Source organism: Capra hircus, chromosome 3 (genome assembly GCF_001704415.2).
Source record: "Capra hircus breed San Clemente chromosome 3, ASM170441v1, whole genome shotgun sequence".
Taxonomy (NCBI): Eukaryota; Metazoa; Chordata; class Mammalia; order Artiodactyla; family Bovidae; genus Capra; species Capra hircus.
In genome coordinates this window covers 77,543,090-77,562,356 of record NC_030810.1, presented here as the reverse complement: position 1 = coordinate 77,562,356, position 19,267 = coordinate 77,543,090, and the positions used below count along the sequence as shown (strand labels likewise).

The window sequence follows — 19,267 nt, the reverse complement described above, 5'->3', positions numbered from 1 at the left end:
CCATTGCCACCAGTTCTAATCAAGGCATTTATTTCTTCCCCCTGAACATTTCAGAATTTCTCTAACCTGGCTCTACTTCCTCTCTAATCTGTCCAAAATGATGCTATCATATTAGTTTTTTGAGAGAGGATATATGTACTCTAGGGTTTCCCAGATGGCTCAGTGGTAAAGGATCTGCCTGCAACGCAGAAGACACAGGAGACTTGGGTTCAGTCCCTGGGTCAGGAAGATCCCCTGGAGAAGGAAACGGCAACCCACTCCAATACTCTTGTCTGGAGAATCCCACGGACAGAGGAGTCTGGAGGGCTACAGTCCAAAGGGTTGCAAAGAGTCAAACACAACTGAGCGACTAAGCACAGAACACACATACGTACTCCAGAACTAGAGGGCTCGATTTCAAATTCCAGGTCTGCTACTTCTTACTTTTACCTAACCTCTCTGTTCCTTATTGTCATCATTTGCACACTAAGGATAATAACAGTTAACGGCCTAAAAACCGACGTGAAAATAAAATAAATAGTTGTGGAACACCGAGCACCTGGCGTGCATTTAAATCCTCGATGAAATGTGCCATTATTTGCAGTTAGCATAGGACCAGTCATACCCTGGACTGCCCCCAAATCCTCAAGAGAGTCCCATGGCATACTAAGGGAACCCTGGCACTCAATCTGCCCAGCTGACCTTTCAGCTTCAGATTACACAGCCCCATTTGAACCTGTATACGCACCAGGCAAACCAGAGGTCTCACTATTCCCTGAGGAATTCTAGAGCCTCCCTCCTCATCCTTGCTATTCCTGCTTCTGGGATCTCTCCTCTCCCATCTCTGTCCATTCTGCAAACCAGTCTTAACTCTTCCATGAAGGCTTTTCTGAACCCCTCAATCAAATGTGTTCTCTCAGCCATGAATTCCCCCCAGCACAGGGGGTATATGTGAATCTAGGGCAGTTATCTTTTCTCTCTCTCACTAAAGTCCTGTCTTTCTCCCTCCAGCTCTGGCACTCTGTGAAGGTAACATATATCCATCTTCATTGTATTCACTATATCATCTAACCCTGTATAATGTTGAAGGTGACCAAAAAATGGAATTGTGGGTGATCAGAACCATAGCTACTCCTGTGGCACAGTAGTTGGGCACCTCAAACAAAAAGATGTACACACTCTGCCCAGACTAAAGTCTTTATCAAAGTTTCAAATGACATCAAAATTTCACAATATAAATTGGATGGTCTTTCCAGAAAGTCTTTCTTTACAGAAATACAGTAGAATCAGTATAAGAAGAATGTGATTTGAAGTCCTATCCTAAAATACTAACATTAAAATCATACAAAAATCTTTCCTCATATATAAATATCAGAATCAAACCACTGAGCACTGTGTTTAGTTGACTAAACATAATTTCCTGTTAGATCTAGATCTATCAACTAGCAATCCCAAAAGAAGCAACTGAGACCTTAATGCCTGGGGTTAATTCAGTGACATATTAACCTTCAGCACATCACTGAAGAATTGAACATAATAGCGTATACACTGTGCCTACCCTCAGACTCACGGGAGGTCCCCAAACTCTACATACAGAAAAAGAAAGCGACAACAATGCACGTTCACAACAGAATGAATACTCCAGAAACACTGCTGGCAGTGACATCATCCAGGTACCTGAGGTCAGGGAGTAGGCAGTGCAGTACTCCATTCTGTCTAGGAGCAGAGCTGTAATCTGACACCAGGGATTTAGACCTCTTTGCTGCAGCAGCTCTGGGCATTCATGAGCAGCAGCAAAGGGCTCTTTCATTCCCACTTTTGCTTCAGCCATTCAAGGAGCATCCTGCTCCCAGCACCAGTAAGAGAAATGTCCTGAAGACATCAGTTTCATGAATCCCTCTGATGAAGTGACAATTAAAGATTGTTTTCCCTCAAAGAAAAGATATGCTCTGGATGGTCGAGAATACTCTCACTCTTCGAACGCCTGGTGGTACTCACAAATCCTTAGGCAGAACTCCCAAAATCCCCCTTAACAGCACAAGTCCTAAGACACTTTCTATAATGAATACAGTTCACTTAACTATGTTCATGTAATTGGACTTTTGGTTAAGGCAACAAGAAAGTAAAATAAAATTTTCTGTTAGATATACTGACTACCCTGAAACACCAGTTCTTTTAATAAAAGGACATAATCAAGCCAACTCAGCCTTCTTATTCCTTACTATTATGTTGCTTTTATTAAAGAGTAAAAGACTTCCTCTCTTTGAATTAAATGTTTACTATAATCTTTTTCATGTAGATCAACAGTCTTTCACACAAAACAATTCCCTAAATGCATCTTTCACTCTTAAATCCTAATCCCACAAAGCCAAAGTAACCAAAGAATGTAAATCAGTACTCCTATATCACTTCCTCAAAGGCAAAAATAATGCAGTGACGCTTGGGACAATCAAATAAAATAACGCAACAATTTACCAGCCAGGTAAAATCTTACTCATAGATATGACTGGGACACAGCTAAGTGTGTCCCACTTTCCAAATATGAGCTGCACAAACAAAAACATCCTGAGATACAGCAGAAGCCTTGTGAACCGTAAAGCTGAAGCACCTGTAATACACACCCTGCCCTGTACTCTGTTGGTTGCTCCAATAAATACCCTATGACTGATTCACATGCGTATTACAGAATGGAGCAAGGACAGAGGGTGCCTCTCCCTGGCCCTGCTCTGGGGAGTGTTAAGAATCTACAGTTGCAGTTTACTGTGGTGGTAGGAAGAACTAATATAGACAGAGGACTAAAAGGAATGAGGTGATGACAGGTTCAAATTACCTTAACTTTCCCTGCACCTCTTCCCCAGCCCCTGAGCCTAAGAAATTGGATTTGTTACTTGCACCACTGGGGAAGGAGAATAAAACTGTCATAAAGGTGCATAGCATTTCCTTACCCAAGAGCCAACAAGTTAAGTAGCTGAGATTAAAAAAACATATAGAAACTTACTTTTCATAGACCAGCTCCTCATCGATGGAGAAATAGTGGGTATTTACTGTGCTTTTTGGTCTATTCCTTAAAGTAGCAAAATATAACCGATCTGAAAGACAAGTTTAAAAGATGGGAGAAAACATGAGAAGCAGGGAAGCTGGTGGGGTAGCGGGGTGCTAATACACTAGGATCAAAATAACAACTGCTACCCGGTATTTAAAGACCCATTAACACGTGGAATTCTTGCAGAAACCTGATCTCTCCCGGAAAGCTAGAGATCCGAGAGCACACCAGTTAAGAGAAGCGAGTTGAGGGCCCGACTGAGGGACTCAGTGGGGTGCAAAGCTCCCTGATCTCCCTGGTTTCAGGCCAGCGGGAGCAGGTAGAAGCTGAGGGTACCCGTTGAACTGGAGGTGGAAGTTTGGTTCAGAAATCTCCAGACCTCTGCGGAAGGGGAAGAGACAAGCGAGACTCTCCCCTACAGCTCCGGAGACTTCAAGAAGAGGAAGGGAGGAGAGACAGGGGGTGTGGTTGGAGGTGTCCCGAAAACCGAGATCCAGCAACAGTAGGATAAAGGCAACTGAAAGGATCCCCTGGAGCAGAATCCCCTCGAGCCGCTGCGTGCTGGAGCCCGGCAGAGGACGGTGCGGTCTCTTTACCGAGCTGGGAGGCCTTCCGAAAGTGCTGCAGAGGGAACGAGGGACGCAAGAAAGACAGAGAAGCCGGAAGCGGGGGGTCCTCGGGGGAAAGGATAGTACGGAAAAGGGATAAGAGCGCGCGCAGCGATTGCAGTACGCTGGGGGCCCAAGAAGAAGCCGGAGACAGTGGTTGGGACGCAGGGGCGAGAAGTGAAGAGCTGGGGTGTCAACAGAGGGTTGGAGGATGCCGGGCGACTGCTCCTCACCTTTCATGAACTCGCAAGCCCCGATTAGTTCCCCTGACTCCGCTGCCATCTTAAGCGAGATACGCACGGGAGAGGGCTGGGTCGTGGCCAGCTGAGGTTACCCGCCCCCGGGGGCTTCCCCAGTGCCCAGGAGCCGGGAAGCTTGCAGTCCGGAACACCGAGCCCGCCCGAGAGAGGCAGCAGGCGCCGAAGGCGGAGGCGGCTGGGGGGTCAGCGCGCCGGGCGCCCCGGGGACATTCCGTGGGGAACCCGAGCACGCTCCGAGCGGGGCGCACACGCCCCGGGCTGTGGCCACTCCGATTCGGACCCGGCTGCTGCCCCTGCTCCACCGCCGCCGCGCCTGGGAAACGCAGACCAGCTCTCACGGCCGGGCAAAGTCTTCCCCCGGCTCCCAAAGTGATCATGGAGGAGGAGACGTCTGGCCCCGATCGCGCCCGTGGCTACTCGTAAGGCAGCGGGCAGGACTCTGGTGCCCGCCGGCTGGCAGCAGCTGCTCCGGCTCCTCCTTCGCCACCTCCTTTCAGCAGCAACTCTTCCTCCTCCTCCTCCTCCCCTTGGGTCCGCCCCCAGGCCTTCCTCCCCGCCCTCCCTCAGCTCCCTCCACTTTCACGGCTCCGCGGCCATCCCTTAAAGGGACAGCCCAGCTCCTTTCTCCGCGCCGGCCCCGCGCCCCAGTTACCAGGCGCCCCGCAGGTCACTAAGAGCCAGTTGCTAAGGCTTTGTTGCCGTCCACCAATTGCTGTACGGGATACGCGGCCCTGGGCCGAGGAGCCAGGAGGGGCCTCCAGACCAGAAACTTATGAATGAAACGGTGGAGTTGGGAGTGTCCCGGAGAGCGCTGCTGTAGCTTTTCAGGCAAGGATGAGCCCGCGCCCCTTCGTTTTCTGCACCCCACTGAGTCTTCTTCCCACTCCAGAGTTTTCGTCTGTCTCTCTCATTCTCTACTTCTCTCATCCCACTCACTCTAGTTCCAAACTCTTGCATGCGCGCGTGCACACGTACATTTTTATAGAGATAGGATCTCGGTGCCCCACCTTACCTACAGCTAATCTTTCAACCACCGCCCATCCCACCACTGAGGGATCTCTATCTTTATAAGAAATAAAATCTGAAGAAAAGAAAAAAAAAAAAGCCCTACCTCCTAGCTCAGAACACCTATTGGTTTCCTCTACACACACGGGATTCTGAATTAACTTGTGCTTTGTTCTCACGGGGTAAAACGTTCCCATCCGGTTCCCCACGTCCTCTCATTTGGGTCGCCGCTGTGGGCGCAAATCATCACAAATGCCAAACCTTAATACTGCTCTGGTCCCCGTGGTGGGCGGGGCGGAGGAACGCGACCAGCCCGGGGGCGGGGAGGGAACAGAGGTATGCGGAGCCGGCCACATGTCCACGGGAAAAATAAACACAAAAGAATTTCTTGACGCAGCCTTAGCTGAAGCGCTGGGGGTGGTTCATCTCAAAGAAGCCCTTGACTTGATTCTGTAAGGCTTTTTGAACAGCTAGAACAACTTTAACGCAGGGTGTCCTACCAGCGTGCTTAATTAAAGGGCAGTCCCTGCGATATGAAAATGGCGCTACGGACCCATCGCCGGAAGAGCATGCGCTCTGAGTGGTTTCTCCAGAAACAGAAAAGGATTTGTGCCAGCCTTTGGTTTCGCAGTCGTTTGTTTACCTCTTGGAGGAAGGGGGCGCGCAAGAGAAGAGACGACAGACTGAAGGAGCGCTCTGAGGCCAACAAGTAAAACTCAGTTTACTGGTCTTAGCTTTGCTGGCTATCCAACAGGCTGAACAGCCGCAGAAAAAGGATAAACCAATATTACTTGGATATTCAGAAAAGATATTCGGAACATCTCAGTAATTCTAATCAAACAAGCCCTTGCAAGATAGTTAAAAAGAAAAACCTACCCTAACATCCACATCTTCGAGACAAGAATCATATAAATTTAAAACTGGGGGACTCAGTAAAGACGACTTCTGTCATCCCCTAGTCTTGAGTAAAGACTATCTCGAAAGAGTTTTTAAAGCCGAAAAAGTCCTGAAAAGATGAATTCTAATGAGTGTTACACTCTGCTGAGATGCACTTCTCGTTTTACGGGCCCCTGGCATGGCTATGGAATTCTAAAGAACGAAGTATCTCTAAATGTACTGTTCACATTCAACAATTGTCTGCATTTTCCCTGATATTTATTCCCACAAATCGAGTATCAACAGTCATGTTGGCCAGTTCATATTATTTTGCTAAAGTTTGAGACTTAATATGTGAAAGTTATGGAAAAGCAAAATATGTGAATATCTCAATAAATTTACCCACTTTGTTTAAAAAGCTAAATTAATCCAGTGCTGGCAATCTGTTTCTAAACTGGATGATGTAAAATTCATGTAGATTAAATTCCTTAACAAAATTTCTAACAACTTTTCATACAAGTGTTGTATTAGAAAAATTGCATTAGAAAAAAGAAGCTCTGGTTCTCATTCAATGTATAAACTTTTCATTTTACTAAGTTAATAGTCTAATGGAAAGAACTCTAAATCTACACTGTCAGGTAAGTCAGATTTAATTAAACATTTCTTGCTATTTTCAAGAATGAATTTATGAAAACATTTTCTTTTATAACTCTCTTGCTTAGAAATTTTGGTCATGAGGAGTGAATTATGACTCAAACAAATAGAGGTTCTTAAAATTAAGAACTCAAAAGGAAAATGTTTATTTTTTCTTTAGTATATTTATAATGAGTATTCTAATGAAATTTTTCAAGCTGATAAGACTTTATAATGTTTTTTTGAAACTGCATAAAGGAAAATAAGTGATTGTCCATACAATCAAATCTCTCTAAACCAAAATCTTCACAATCTAAATGGTATTTTTAAAATCCTACAAGAAAAATTGTGAACAAAATAGTATGCACACAGCACACATACATGTCAAGGTTCTAATGAGATCATAAAACACTTTATTCTCTCAATTATCATGAGGTCAAAGTTCCTAATGGTTGTTTCATAATAAAGGCACGATTTCACAGTCTATGGAGGAAGATAATGGGAAAAAACTTCCTTCCAATCACTCAATATAAATGTTAGGAACTGACTTTTATCTTAACGATAAGGAACAGTGTTTCACATATAAAGAAAGTACTAAGAGAATTCAGACATCACTGAGCTGGAGAGAGGGAAAGTAATGTTATAATTAGAAATTTAACTAAGTATAGAAGTGTCTCAAGTTTGAAAACATGACTATTTATTCCAACTCTGCAAACATAGCTTGAATCCTGCCTCTGCCGCCCTGAGGGGCAGTCTGCAGCCTATGCTTATGCACCTGCAGAGCTAGAAAACTCACTGCTGGAGGCAGTTCCAAAATAGGTTATCACTCTCTGGTTCTAATTCTGTCCCTTAAGACTGTGCTGAAACCGTTTGTTATTCGTGTACATGAGAAGTCTTCAAAAATGCAAAGGCAGCTCCCTTAGGCCACTTCTTCCTCCTTACTATTTCCCATATAGGAATCTCCATTTTCTTCAACCTTTTTTTAAATGATGTGGATTGCAAGCCCCTTTGTTATCCAGTCACTCTCTTTTCCAACTTGCCTTGGACTGCAAGGAGATCCAGCCAGTCCATTCTAAAGGCGATCAGTCCTGGGTGTTCTTTGGAAGGACTGATGCTAAAGCTGAAACTCCAGTACTTTGGCCACCTAATGCAAAGAGTTGGCTCATTGGAAAAGACTCTGATGCTGGGAGGGATTGGGGGCAGGAGGAGAAGGGGAAGACAGAGGATGAGATGGCTGGATGGCATCACCGACTCGATGGACGTGAGTTTGAGTGAACACGGGGAGTTGGTGATGGACAGGGCAGCCTGGTGTGCTGCAATTCATGGGATCACAAAGAGTCAGACACAACTGAGCGACTGAACTGAACTGAACTGAACTGAACTGTATCCTTCATAATGTTTGTCCCAGGACCAAAAGCAGGCCAGTGGTGACCTGGTATGACTAGTTCTGAGATCAGAAAAAAAGGCACTGATGAAGATTCAGATGGGAATAAAAGCATTGAAAACCATACAAGAACTTTTTATTATTTGGCTGCCAAAAAAAAAAAAATATATTCTCTCATTAGAAGAGAGGGGAAAAAAGTTGCTCAGAATAGTCAAAGGCCTGACAGCTATGATATTTACATATTCAATTCTGTTAAAATTATCATTATTTCTGAGACTATAATTTTTTGCTCTTTTAGTTGCTTGTTCAGTCATGATGTTATCTACATAAATAAAAGCAAATATACAATATATATGTTGATTCTTTCTAAAAATTAATTTTCACTTTAACTGTGAATCAAGGGGCAGTAGAAACCTACACTGTTGAGTAATTTGAAATTCAAAGTAATTTTAATTGTTTCAATATTTTGATAGATTGCTTATCTAATGTCAAAAATAATTTACAGCAGTTTTTAATAAAATACAGACACACAAAAAATTGTAGACAGCAGCATCTGGCTGCTCACAGATGCTAAGATCTTAGCCTGACCCAGTCTTATTCAGCATCACACTAATTCTATTTAAGAATTTCAAGCCAGAATCAAAAACCAGAAGGGACCTGAAAGTTTAGCTAGGTCCAGTTTTCAAGCAGATTCTGTGGTATCTAAGGGAGCAGAGGCCCCACCTGGAGATGGAGGTGGAGAGAGAAGGATGAGCATATAGGATTTCTATATAATACTTCATTTGTAAAAGATAATGTGTCAAAATATAGGAAAGAAAAAAGAAGAAACTGAGGTTCACAGTAAAAAATCAGTTTCCCAAGGTATGTAGCTGATTGGTGGTAAAATCAAGAATTCATTATTTGCTCTATTAACCATCTTTTCTAAGTTTTCCCCTAACTTAGCTTATTGACATTGCTTAGTTCATAGATTCTGAAAATTTTGAAATGATAAAATATCAACCAATAATGTACATTATTAACTATTTTCTTCTAAATTTTAGAGAAAATAATTTAAACTCAGAATGAAAAACTAAAAGGTGCTTAATTATCTGCATTGCTGTTGTCATGTGGCTTCTATAAAATTCTGAATTATTTTTCACCCCTGTGATTTATCAATAGTATACCAGCATTCTATAGTTTAAGAAATATTGTTTCAGTGAACACTAAATAAAATAATTCAATAATTACCTCATCCTTGACTAACGCAGTCAGTAAAGTAGGATGTAATTTTAGAAAGTAAAAGAAAGTTCCATGGGCAGGTCACTATACATAAAATGGCTCAATTTGTTGACCACTTTGCTACTTTTTCAAATAGTTTAAAATACAGTTTTTAAATTTACATTGTTTGGGACATCCCTGAAGGTCTAGTAGCTAAGAATCTGCCTGCCAATGCAAGGAACACAGGTTTGATCCCTGGTCTGGGAAGATCCAACATGCCACAGGGCAGTTAAGCCCGGGCACCACAGCTACTGAGCTCATCTTCTGCAGCTACTGAGGCCCACGCACCTAGAGTTGGTGCTCCGTAACAAGAGGGGCCACAGCAATGAGAAACCCAAACACCACAATGAAGAGCAGCCCCGTCTTGCCACAACTAGAGAAAGCAACAAAGACGCAGCACAGCCAAAACCCAAATAATTAATCAACTTTTAAAATTTACATAGTTTATTCATCTACACTTATCTGTCATTCCTACTCTTTTTGAAGAAGAAATAAAGAAGTGAACTTTTTTTCTCCAAAGCTATATAAAACAATATTCCCCCCACCATTCTTCACCCTGATCACCACTGCTTCAACTTACCACCACCCCCTTTACCATCACCCTGATGAGAAATATCATTAGTGAGCTCACATGTTAATCTTGTTTCCAAGGTTCACTCCCATATGTACATTTAATACTGTCGCTACTATACTTTATACATGTTTTTATCAGCAAAGCAATAAAAGTTGAGTTTATTGAAAACCAAGCAGAGTGATTTATATCTTGGGTCTCATTATCAGTTGCCTATGAGGCAGGTACTATTATCATTCCCACTTTACAGATGAGAAAACTGCCACAAAACAGATGCTCAATGAATATTTGGAGAATAAATAATTGAGTATTTAAAATGTTGGAAGGTGTACTTATGTGAATCACTTGGATATGTAAATTGGTTCCTTTGTAGCCTAGATAGCAGAAAAAATACTGGGATTTATCACTGGAAGCCTGGTTTTCAGTCATCACTCTATCACCAAATGTATGCATTATCTTAGACTGTCCTCTGATGTTAAATGAGGATTATAATAACTTCTAACTTATAAGAATAATTGTAGAATTCAATAAGACTACTATGTTATGATGCCATTGTATACAAACATTCATTACTGGTGTTAAAGCCTATATTAAATACTGAATTATTTCCAAAATCTGATGTTCACAAGCCTCCAATTATATCTTTTTGGATCTATGTATTGTTACTTAATTTATGCCTAGATTAAAAACACAAGCAAAATATACACTCACAGGGAAGCTGTTTTTATCAACTGAAGACAGTTCCACAGGATACAAGTTAATGTTGTCCTTCATTTTGGATTGCCTGCAGCATGTACTGTCCCTAGAATGTGACTGGGGCCAACAATCCCATTCAAGCAATTTCCATGGATTCCTAAATTCCCCTGCTCTGGCTCACATTCTTTCAGTCGTTCTGTCCCAGAAGCCTGAAGCACAAATGTTGTTCCCTGTGGTTCCCATGGTGACCCTTGGTGCTCCTTTAGAATCTCAGGTTTTGCCTACTCCTGTGTAGAAACTCCAGGAGAAAATAATAGTTCAACAGACTAAAGGGAGACTCTTGGTTTCCATTTTGCCAATCACAACATGCTATACAATTATTGAATGATTCCTGATGGTTGTTCTTGCTGCTGCTGTTCTTAACACCTATAATTGTATTGAAAGAAACACACTTAATATCTTCTGTGTACCAAGCCTTCCTACATGAAAATTCTATGTTATTCTTTAGATTATATCTGAAGTATAATTTGGACATGTTAGTGTAGAATAATAATGATATGAATAATCTACTGTGCACACAGACAAAAAATAATTTCTGCTTATCCTAAAATATATATAAAATATATAAAAATATGTTTATATATATACAGCATATTTTAGGTAAAACACTTCTCTTCATAACCATGTTTTATTTCCCATAACATCAAGCATACATTTTCTTTCTATATTTATACATTCACTCATTCAACAAATAGATACTATTTGCCTGGCAGTGTACTAGGTGCTAGGATTATTAATACAATCAAGGACAAGGTAGATTGTTTTCTTGAGAAATATACATTCTAGACAGTGATATAGATAAGCAAGTCAGCTCCATAAACAAGATACATGATAGGTTGGAGTAAGTGGAGAGTATTATTAGGAAGCTTTTGGGGACAGCATCAGTGCTGAGAAGTGAGGGAAGACTTCTCTGCAGAAACCTAGACTTGAGCCTGAGTAAGGAGGCACTAGTGGTACAGAATCCGCCTGCCAATGCAGGAGACACAAGAAATGCAGGTTTGATCCCTGGGTCCAGAAGTTCCCCTGGAGTAGGAAATGGCAATCCACTCCAGTATTCTTGCCTGGAAATTTTCATGGACAGAAGAGCCTGGTGGGTTACAGTTCACAGGGTCGAAAAGAAGAGCCTGGTGGGCTACAGTTCATAGGGTCGAAAAGACTGGGACATGACTGAACTACTGAGCACACACACACACACTCCCCACCCCTACACAAGAGTTAGCCAGATGGAAGGAGCCAGCTTGTGGAGTGAAAAAAGGGCAAGGGAGGTGGGAAGGAAGAAGATGCAAAGAAAGAATCTCAGGCCAAGAAAATAGTCTATACATAGGCTGGGAAACTATGAGAAAGGCTGCTTTAGAGATCTGAAATAGTTTCATTTGGCTCCAGAATAGAGTGTGAAGAGGGAGAAGAGGGAAAGGAAACTTGGTAAGAAAAGGTTAAAAATTTGGACATTATCCAGAGGCAAGCGGGCACCAAAATTTAAATATATTAAATAGGAAAAGTCTAGTCAGGTGGGGATTAAAAAATTGCTGGAAATAGTGTACAAAGAAGTTAAACATTCTAAATAGATTGGAGCTTACCCAGTAATCCCCAAAGAAGCAGAATTATAACAATATAGACTAAGGCTCACTTAATAGGGTTTTTCATTCTTTCCTTTTCTTCTCACTGTTAAAAAGACAGTCGAATTTGCCCAATTTTTGCAGAATGTAATTAAGTGCACAAAAGGAAGAGTTATCTGAGATTCTTGAAATTTAATTTATATATATTCAGCAAAGGAAACCATAAACAAGATGAAAAGACAGCCCTCAGAAAACACTTGCAAATGAAGCAACTGACAAGAGATTAATCTTCAAAATATATACATACCTCACAAAGCTTAATATTAAAAAAAAACAATCCAATCAAAAAATGGGCAGAAGATTTAATACATATTTTTCCAAAGACATAAATGGCCAAGAGGTACATGAAAATTGTTCAACATCACTAATTACTAGAGAAATGAAAATTAAAACTACTGTGAGATATTACCTCATACCAGTCAAAATAACTATCATCAAAAAATCCACAAACAATAAATGGAGAGAGTATGGAGAGAACGGAACTCTCCTACATTGTCGGTGGGAATGTAAATTAATATAGCCACTATGGAGGGCCTTTGAAAACTAAAAATAAAACCACCATATGATCCAGCAATCCTGCTCCTGGGCATATACCCAGAGAAAAATGTGATTCCAAAAGATACAAGTATGCCAATGTTCACTGCAGCACTATTTACAACAGCCAGCACATGGAAGCAGTCTAAGTGTCCATCGACATATAAACGAATAAAGAAGATGTGGCACCTACTGATGACGGGATTTTACTCAGTCGTAAAATAGAACAAAATCGTGCCATTTACAGAGATGTGGATGGACCTAGAGATTGTAATACTGAGTGAAGTAATTTAGAAAGTGAAAACAAGTATTGTATATTAACACATATTTGTTGAATCAGGAAAAAATGGTACAGATGAACCTATTTGCAAAGCAGAAATAGAGACACAGACATAGAGAACCAACATGGAAACCAACAGGGGGAAGAGGGGTGGGATGAACGGTGAGACTGGGACTAATGTGTACATACTGCTAGGTATAAAATAGACAACTAATGAGAGCCTACTGTATAGCACAAGGAACTCTACTCAGTGCTCCGTGGTGACCTAACTGGGGAAGAAATCCAAAGCAGAGGGGACATATGCATATGTACAGCTGATTCACTTCACTGTACAATAGAAACACAATATTTTAGAGCACCTACACTCCCAAAGGAAACTTGTAATAATCTGCATATTAATAAATGTGAATAAGGCAATGTATATTTCCTCTAAATTGTGGGTATTTTTACTAAAGGACCCTAAGTAAAGTTGAAGTGAAGTGAAGTCGCTCAGTCGTGTCCTACTCTTGCAACCCTGTGGACTGTAGCCCACCAGACTCCTCCATCCATGGGATTCTCCAGGCAAGAATACTGGAGCGGGTTGCCATTTCCTTCTCCAGGGCATCTTCCAAACCCAGGTCTCCTGCATTAGAAGCAGACACTTTAAGCTCTGAGCCACCAGGGAAGCCCAAAGGACCCTAAGCAAATGTAAAAAGTAAAATATACAAGAATTACACTTTATTAAAATACTCTAATTAACTGAAAAAAGTAGATGGAATGTGTGAGAAGTTGATTTCTAAAAAGTTTTTTTTTTTAATTTTAGGAAAAATAAGTTAATATGATAATTTGATTGGCTTCTTAGAAGACAAGTTGATGGTGCCTAACAATTAAAAGAAAAACAAACAGAGGGGCTATAGGGCAAGACATGTTGTTTTTGTTCAGTCACTAAGTTGTGTCTGACTGAGACCCCATGGACTGCAACATGCCAGGCATCCCTGTCCTTTGCTGTCTCCCAGAGTTTCTCCAATTCTTATCCATTGAGCTGGTGATGCTATGTAACTGTCCCATCCTCTGCGGCCCTCTTCTCTTTTTGCCTTCAATGTTTTCCAGCATCAGGGTCTTTTCCAGTGAGTCGGCTCTGTGGAAAATCAGGTGGCCAAAGTGTTGGAGCTTCAGCTGAGGCATCAGTCTTTCCAATGAATATTCAGAATTGATTTCCTTTAGGATTGACTGGTTTGATCTCCTTGCAATCCAAGAGACTCTCAGGAGTCTTCTCCAGCACTACAATTTGAAATCTTCAACTCTTCACTGCCCCCAGAGGGACAGCCATGTCCTCTTAAGAGAGAAAAGTATTCACCAATGTGCACACATAATTTTAATCTAAATGCTCTGTCTGTATTGTACATGGCACATTCCTTAGTTTTCTTGAGTGGTTTGCCTAGTCAAGCTTTCCTAAGGACTTTACTTCATCACTGCCATTTATAGCATTCCTCTGAAAGTGATTTTAGTACTTAGAACATCATTAACCTAAGTATTACCCACTTGCCTACTGGAAAGGAAAAAAAAATCCGGACAAAAAGAACATTCAATTACTAAGCTGACTCAACTCTCCTAACGTTCTGGTCTAGAATTTTTTATTTCTATCCCTAAACCTTCTCCTCCTCCAGAGTTCTCCAGCTCTGTACATACGACCACCATGCACCAGTTGCTCAAGGCAACTCCTAGCTAAGAACCATCCTAACTCATCCCCTGCATGTAGTCGTTCCTCAAGAATTGCTTGCTCTGCCTTATAACCTATCCTGAATCCTTCTACTTTTGTCTCCTCATCACCTCCCCCTGGACCTCTGCAATCCACAAGACTTGTGTTTTGATCTGTAGGTAGGACTCAAGGACTATGGTCCAAGGAATTCTTTCACCACTGTGTCCTTTAAAGGTGGGAGTTGGGGGGGGGCAGTTACTTTGTTGTTTCTTCCCTTCATTATCCCACAAAGGTATGCTGGGAAAGATATATCTTAAAAAGCCCCTTACTTTTTGTTACTAAACACAGTTGGTCAATGATGAATGGGCTTAGAAGTTAGGTGATGAGAAGGCAAATTAAAAGCCTATTTGTCAGTTTTGGGGACACTAATATTTTCTTTGAGTGAAAAGTTTCTTATGTAATGAGATAGAGTTTACATAGAGTAGCTGCTGCTAAGTCACTTCAGAAGTGTCCGACTCTGCGCGACCCCATAGACAGCAGTCCACCAGGCTCTCTCGTCCTTGGGATTCTCCAGGCAAGAACACTGGAGTGGGTTGCCATTTCCTTCTCCAATGCATGAAAGTGAAAAGTGAAAGTGAAGTCGCTCAGTCGTATCTGACTCTCAGCGACCCCATGGACTGCAGCCCACCAGGCTCCTCCATCCATGGGATTTTCCAGGCAAGAGTACTGGAGTGAGGTGCCATTGCCTTCTCCACATAGAGTAGAGGCTAAGATAATATTTTTAGAATTCTGAGATATACAGTGATGAGATTGAATCATAAGATATTTTTGGATAATAATATTGGTTCTGAAGTGACCATACAAGAAATTCAAAATATGGAAAGCAATTTCTGAACTCAATAGAGGACTGTTCTATAAATGATATTAGGATAATTGGTTAGAAATATATGGGGAAATATTTAAATGTCTCACCCACATTAGAATGGATTTCACATGTGTAAAAGAGTTAAATATTTTAAAAATCAAATAATTGAAAACAATACTAATCATTTACCCAATCACTTTAGCAGGTAAAAACTTAGGCCTAATAGAAGAAATTGCAGAGGAAAATATCAACAGGTTTGACCATAAAAACTTAATCACAATGAAAAGATAAGCATCAAATCAGAGAAAACATTTTCAGAAAAGATGAAAATAAAGTTATGTTTTATGTAGAAAACATATACAAACCAATATAAGAAATCACAACAATCACAGTTGAAGCAATGTATCTTTTCTGTCTTTAATACAATAAATTTAAAAATATGGAAAGGTTAAATGTATAAGATTATAACTCATCAAATGAATTAACTATTATGAAAAAGTCAAAGTGATGATTGGGAAGTTTATGTACATACATATATATAGCAGATAATTGGTTATTTTACTAATTATGCTCATTATTATTTCTGAACACCCGTTATGTTCCAGACTATATGGCAAGCCTTTCACATACATTATCATTTAACCACAATATTAGTCATACAGAATCATTTTCAGATGGTGACGCTGAGGCTCAGATCTGTTCAAATGTGTCCAAAATTGAATAGTCAATGCACTTGCAACTAGAATCCAGGTGTGACTGTCCCCAAAGGACATCCCTTGAACCGTTATAGTATGACATTCTGTATCAAGTCCTACATTTTATGGTGTTACTAAAATTGTTATATTATAATACTACTCCTAAGAAACAAAAATTAAGACACTCAAAAGGTAAATAAAAGGGTATACATCACAAGGATGGCACTGGAATTGACGATTACAGGTTATTTGTATATTATATGCTGCTGCTGCTGCTAAGTCACGTCAGTCATGTTCGACTCTGTGCAACCCCATAGACGGAAGCCCACCAGGCTCCTCTGTCCCTGGGATTCTCCAGGCAAGAATATATAATGTTTTATTATTGTCTTATGACTTTTAAAAAGTATTATAAAGAACAATGCTTTGGTTTTAGAAAAACATATTATACAATTTAAATCAGGCCCTACTCTAAAACTTGACAAAATAACACACTAAAAAAAAAATATATGTGCCCATTACATTTGTGAACTTCCTTGTGATTTCAAATATAACTGTAAAAATAAAATCATGCATTTCATTTGAAGAGTAATTAATTTTGACCAAGCTATGGAAATAGTTGCTCTGTTAGGGCTGTGAGTTATGAGACATAATTTTTTTTAACATTTTTTAATGTTATTTATAAGATTATTTTAAGAATAAATAAAAAGAATTTAAACTAACATGCAAAAAATGTTTTTAATACGCAGCCACGAATGAAGGTTCATATCCTTCATTCTATGATGTTGTCATTTAAAATTTCAGCAACAGTATATTGTATGTGAGAGTTAGACCATAAAAAAGAATTGATGTTTTTGAACTGTGGTGTTGGAGAAGGCTCTTGAGAGTCCCTTGGACAGTAGGAAGATCAAAGCAGTCAATCCTAAAGGAAATCAGTCCTGAATATTCGTTGGAACAACTGATGCTGAAGCTGAAGCTCCAATACTTTGGCTACATGATGCAAAGAGCTGACTCATTGGAAAAGACCCTGATGCTAAGAAAGATTGCAGGCAGGAGGAGAAGGGGACAACAGAAGATGAGATGGCATCACCGACTTGATAGACAGGAGTTTGAGCAAGCTCGGGGGGTTGGTGATGGACAGGGAGGCTTGGCCTGCTGTAGTTCATGGGGTCGCAAAGAGTTGGACACGATTGAGCGAGTGAACTGAACATTGCCCCAGATGCTGAGTTCCAGTTGCAAGGGAGAAACATCACATGTCACCAAGCAATTCTCTTCCCTTCAAATGCATGAAACTTGGCCTTATTTGAACAAACTCGTTTCCTCTGCTTTACGTTGAACTTTCCTGCTCTCTTCATAGACTTCTCTTTTCTTTTGACAAACCGACTTTGGGAGGGCCTTCTTTACTAATTCATCAGATATACCCAAGCAGGTATGAATCCTGATTGTAGATGAACATGGTTGAGGCACACACTGGGACCCCTGCTACTCAGTAATTTGGGAAAGAGACAATGTGGGTAAATGGCAGTGGGCATAAAGACAGGGCTAGATTCAAGGCATATTTAGGAAGTATAATGTAAAACAGATGTACCCAGAAGTTGAGGAGGGAAAGAGGAGCCAGGAATAACTTCCAGGACTGTTGTTACTCTGACTGACTGGATAGGATATTCACGGGGAATAAAATGAGTTCAGTTTGTGTCATCTAGAATTTGAAGTATTTGCGGGGAAGTGAGATGGAAATACATATTAAGCACTTGAATATATAGATCTGAAGTTCAGGAGAGGTGGATAGGCTTGACTGACAGGTGTAAGAATCACTAGAGAATCGGCATAGCCTAAATTGCAAGATAAGCATGGTGAAGGGAAAGAGTATGGCCTCTAGAGACACTCTCTGAGTCCAATCCTGGCCTTCTTCCCAGAGGTGGGACCCTAGGCAAATTATTAACCTCTCTGTGCCTCAGTTTCCTAGTCCATCAAATGGGAATAATGAGTACCTCCTTCATAATACCATTAAGATAAAACCATCTTGTTTCCTTAGCAAAGTACATAACACAGTAAACATTCATACACATAGTTTTTCAAGCAAAAGTTCTCTCTAAGAAAGAGTATATGAAATCACCCATGCGTGCATGCTGTCACTTAAGTCATGTTCGACTCTTTGCGACCCTATGAACTGTAGCCTTCCAGGTTCTTCTCTCCATGGGATTCTCCAGGAGGGGACTGCTAAAAATAAAATTAATTAATTAATTTAAAAGGGTACATTTCCTGCATTTTAAAGGCATTAGCACTCTATGAGCTTTGCCAGGTATACAAATGAGAGTAAACCCTAATTTCATGCGAGGTGAATTAACTTTGCATCTGTGGCATCTAATCATGTAAAGTCTAGGAAACTATAAATTAGACAGTAAAACTCAGTGCCCTTAAGTGATTTTCCTTTTGGAACACTTTATGAACATTAATTATTTAACCTAGAATCTGTGAAGTAGACACTACTTTATGATCAGAGTGGTTTCACTCCTCTTGAGAGCCTGTGATTTTTTCTAAGGCAGCAAACTCAAAACTTTTCAAATGTGAGTGAGGCTTCTTTATAACCAGAAAAGGATACCAGACACTTTAAAATGCAGGAAATATACCTTTTTTAAATTAATTAATTAATTTTTATTTTTGGTTGAACTGGGTCCGGGTTGCTACGTGCTTTCTAGTGAGGGATTTCTTTAGTTTTGGTGAGCAGGGGCTACTGTTTGTTGTGGTACACGGGCCTCATTGCAGTGGCTTCTTGTTGCAGACCACAGGCTCTAGGCACACGGACTTCAGCAGTTGCGGAGAATGGGCTTATTCTTGCCTGGAAAATTCCACGGACAGAGGAGCCTGGCGGGCTACTTCTGTCCCTGGGGTCACAAGACTTGGACACGCCTTAGCAAATAAATCCCCACTATGTGAGATCTTCCCAAACCAGGGATTGAACTCATGTCTCCTATATTGGCAAACGGATTCCTACCCACTGTACCACCAGGGAAGTCCAGGAAACGCACCTTTTAAAAATACTTTTTGGTAGTTCTCTACTATTTCTACTCACAATATTTCTAACACCAAATAAATGGTTGTTTTTTTCCCCACACCAAACAATTCTCCAATTCTCTGTGGATATTAACTAGATGTTCTGCAGTTCAATTCAGTTCTGACACTATCTACCTAGAGATAGAACAGACCACACATCAGACAGAACAGACCCC

The 19,267-nt window shown here is 40.8% G+C and overlaps 1 protein-coding gene across 4 annotated transcripts in view; it reads right to left on the bottom strand.

The window, feature by feature from the left end:
* The window catches only part of CDC14A (cell division cycle 14A), a 184,527-nt gene extending 178,356 nt beyond the window's left edge, over nucleotides 1–6,171 (bottom strand). For 2 of the 4 annotated variants that reach the window (XM_018045823.1, XM_018045826.1), the window contains exons 1-2: nucleotides 3,864–4,446; nucleotides 2,978–3,068 (exon numbers count right to left, since the gene is read on the bottom strand). In XM_018045823.1, the coding sequence (XP_017901312.1) occupies nucleotides 2,978–3,068; nucleotides 3,864–3,912 (140 nt within the window). In that variant the 5' untranslated portion in view covers nucleotides 3,913–4,446. Of the gene's footprint in view, nucleotides 1–2,977; nucleotides 3,069–3,863 lie in introns of all 4 variants that reach the window. The other 2 variants (XM_018045825.1, XM_018045827.1) reach the window with 2 other exon arrangements.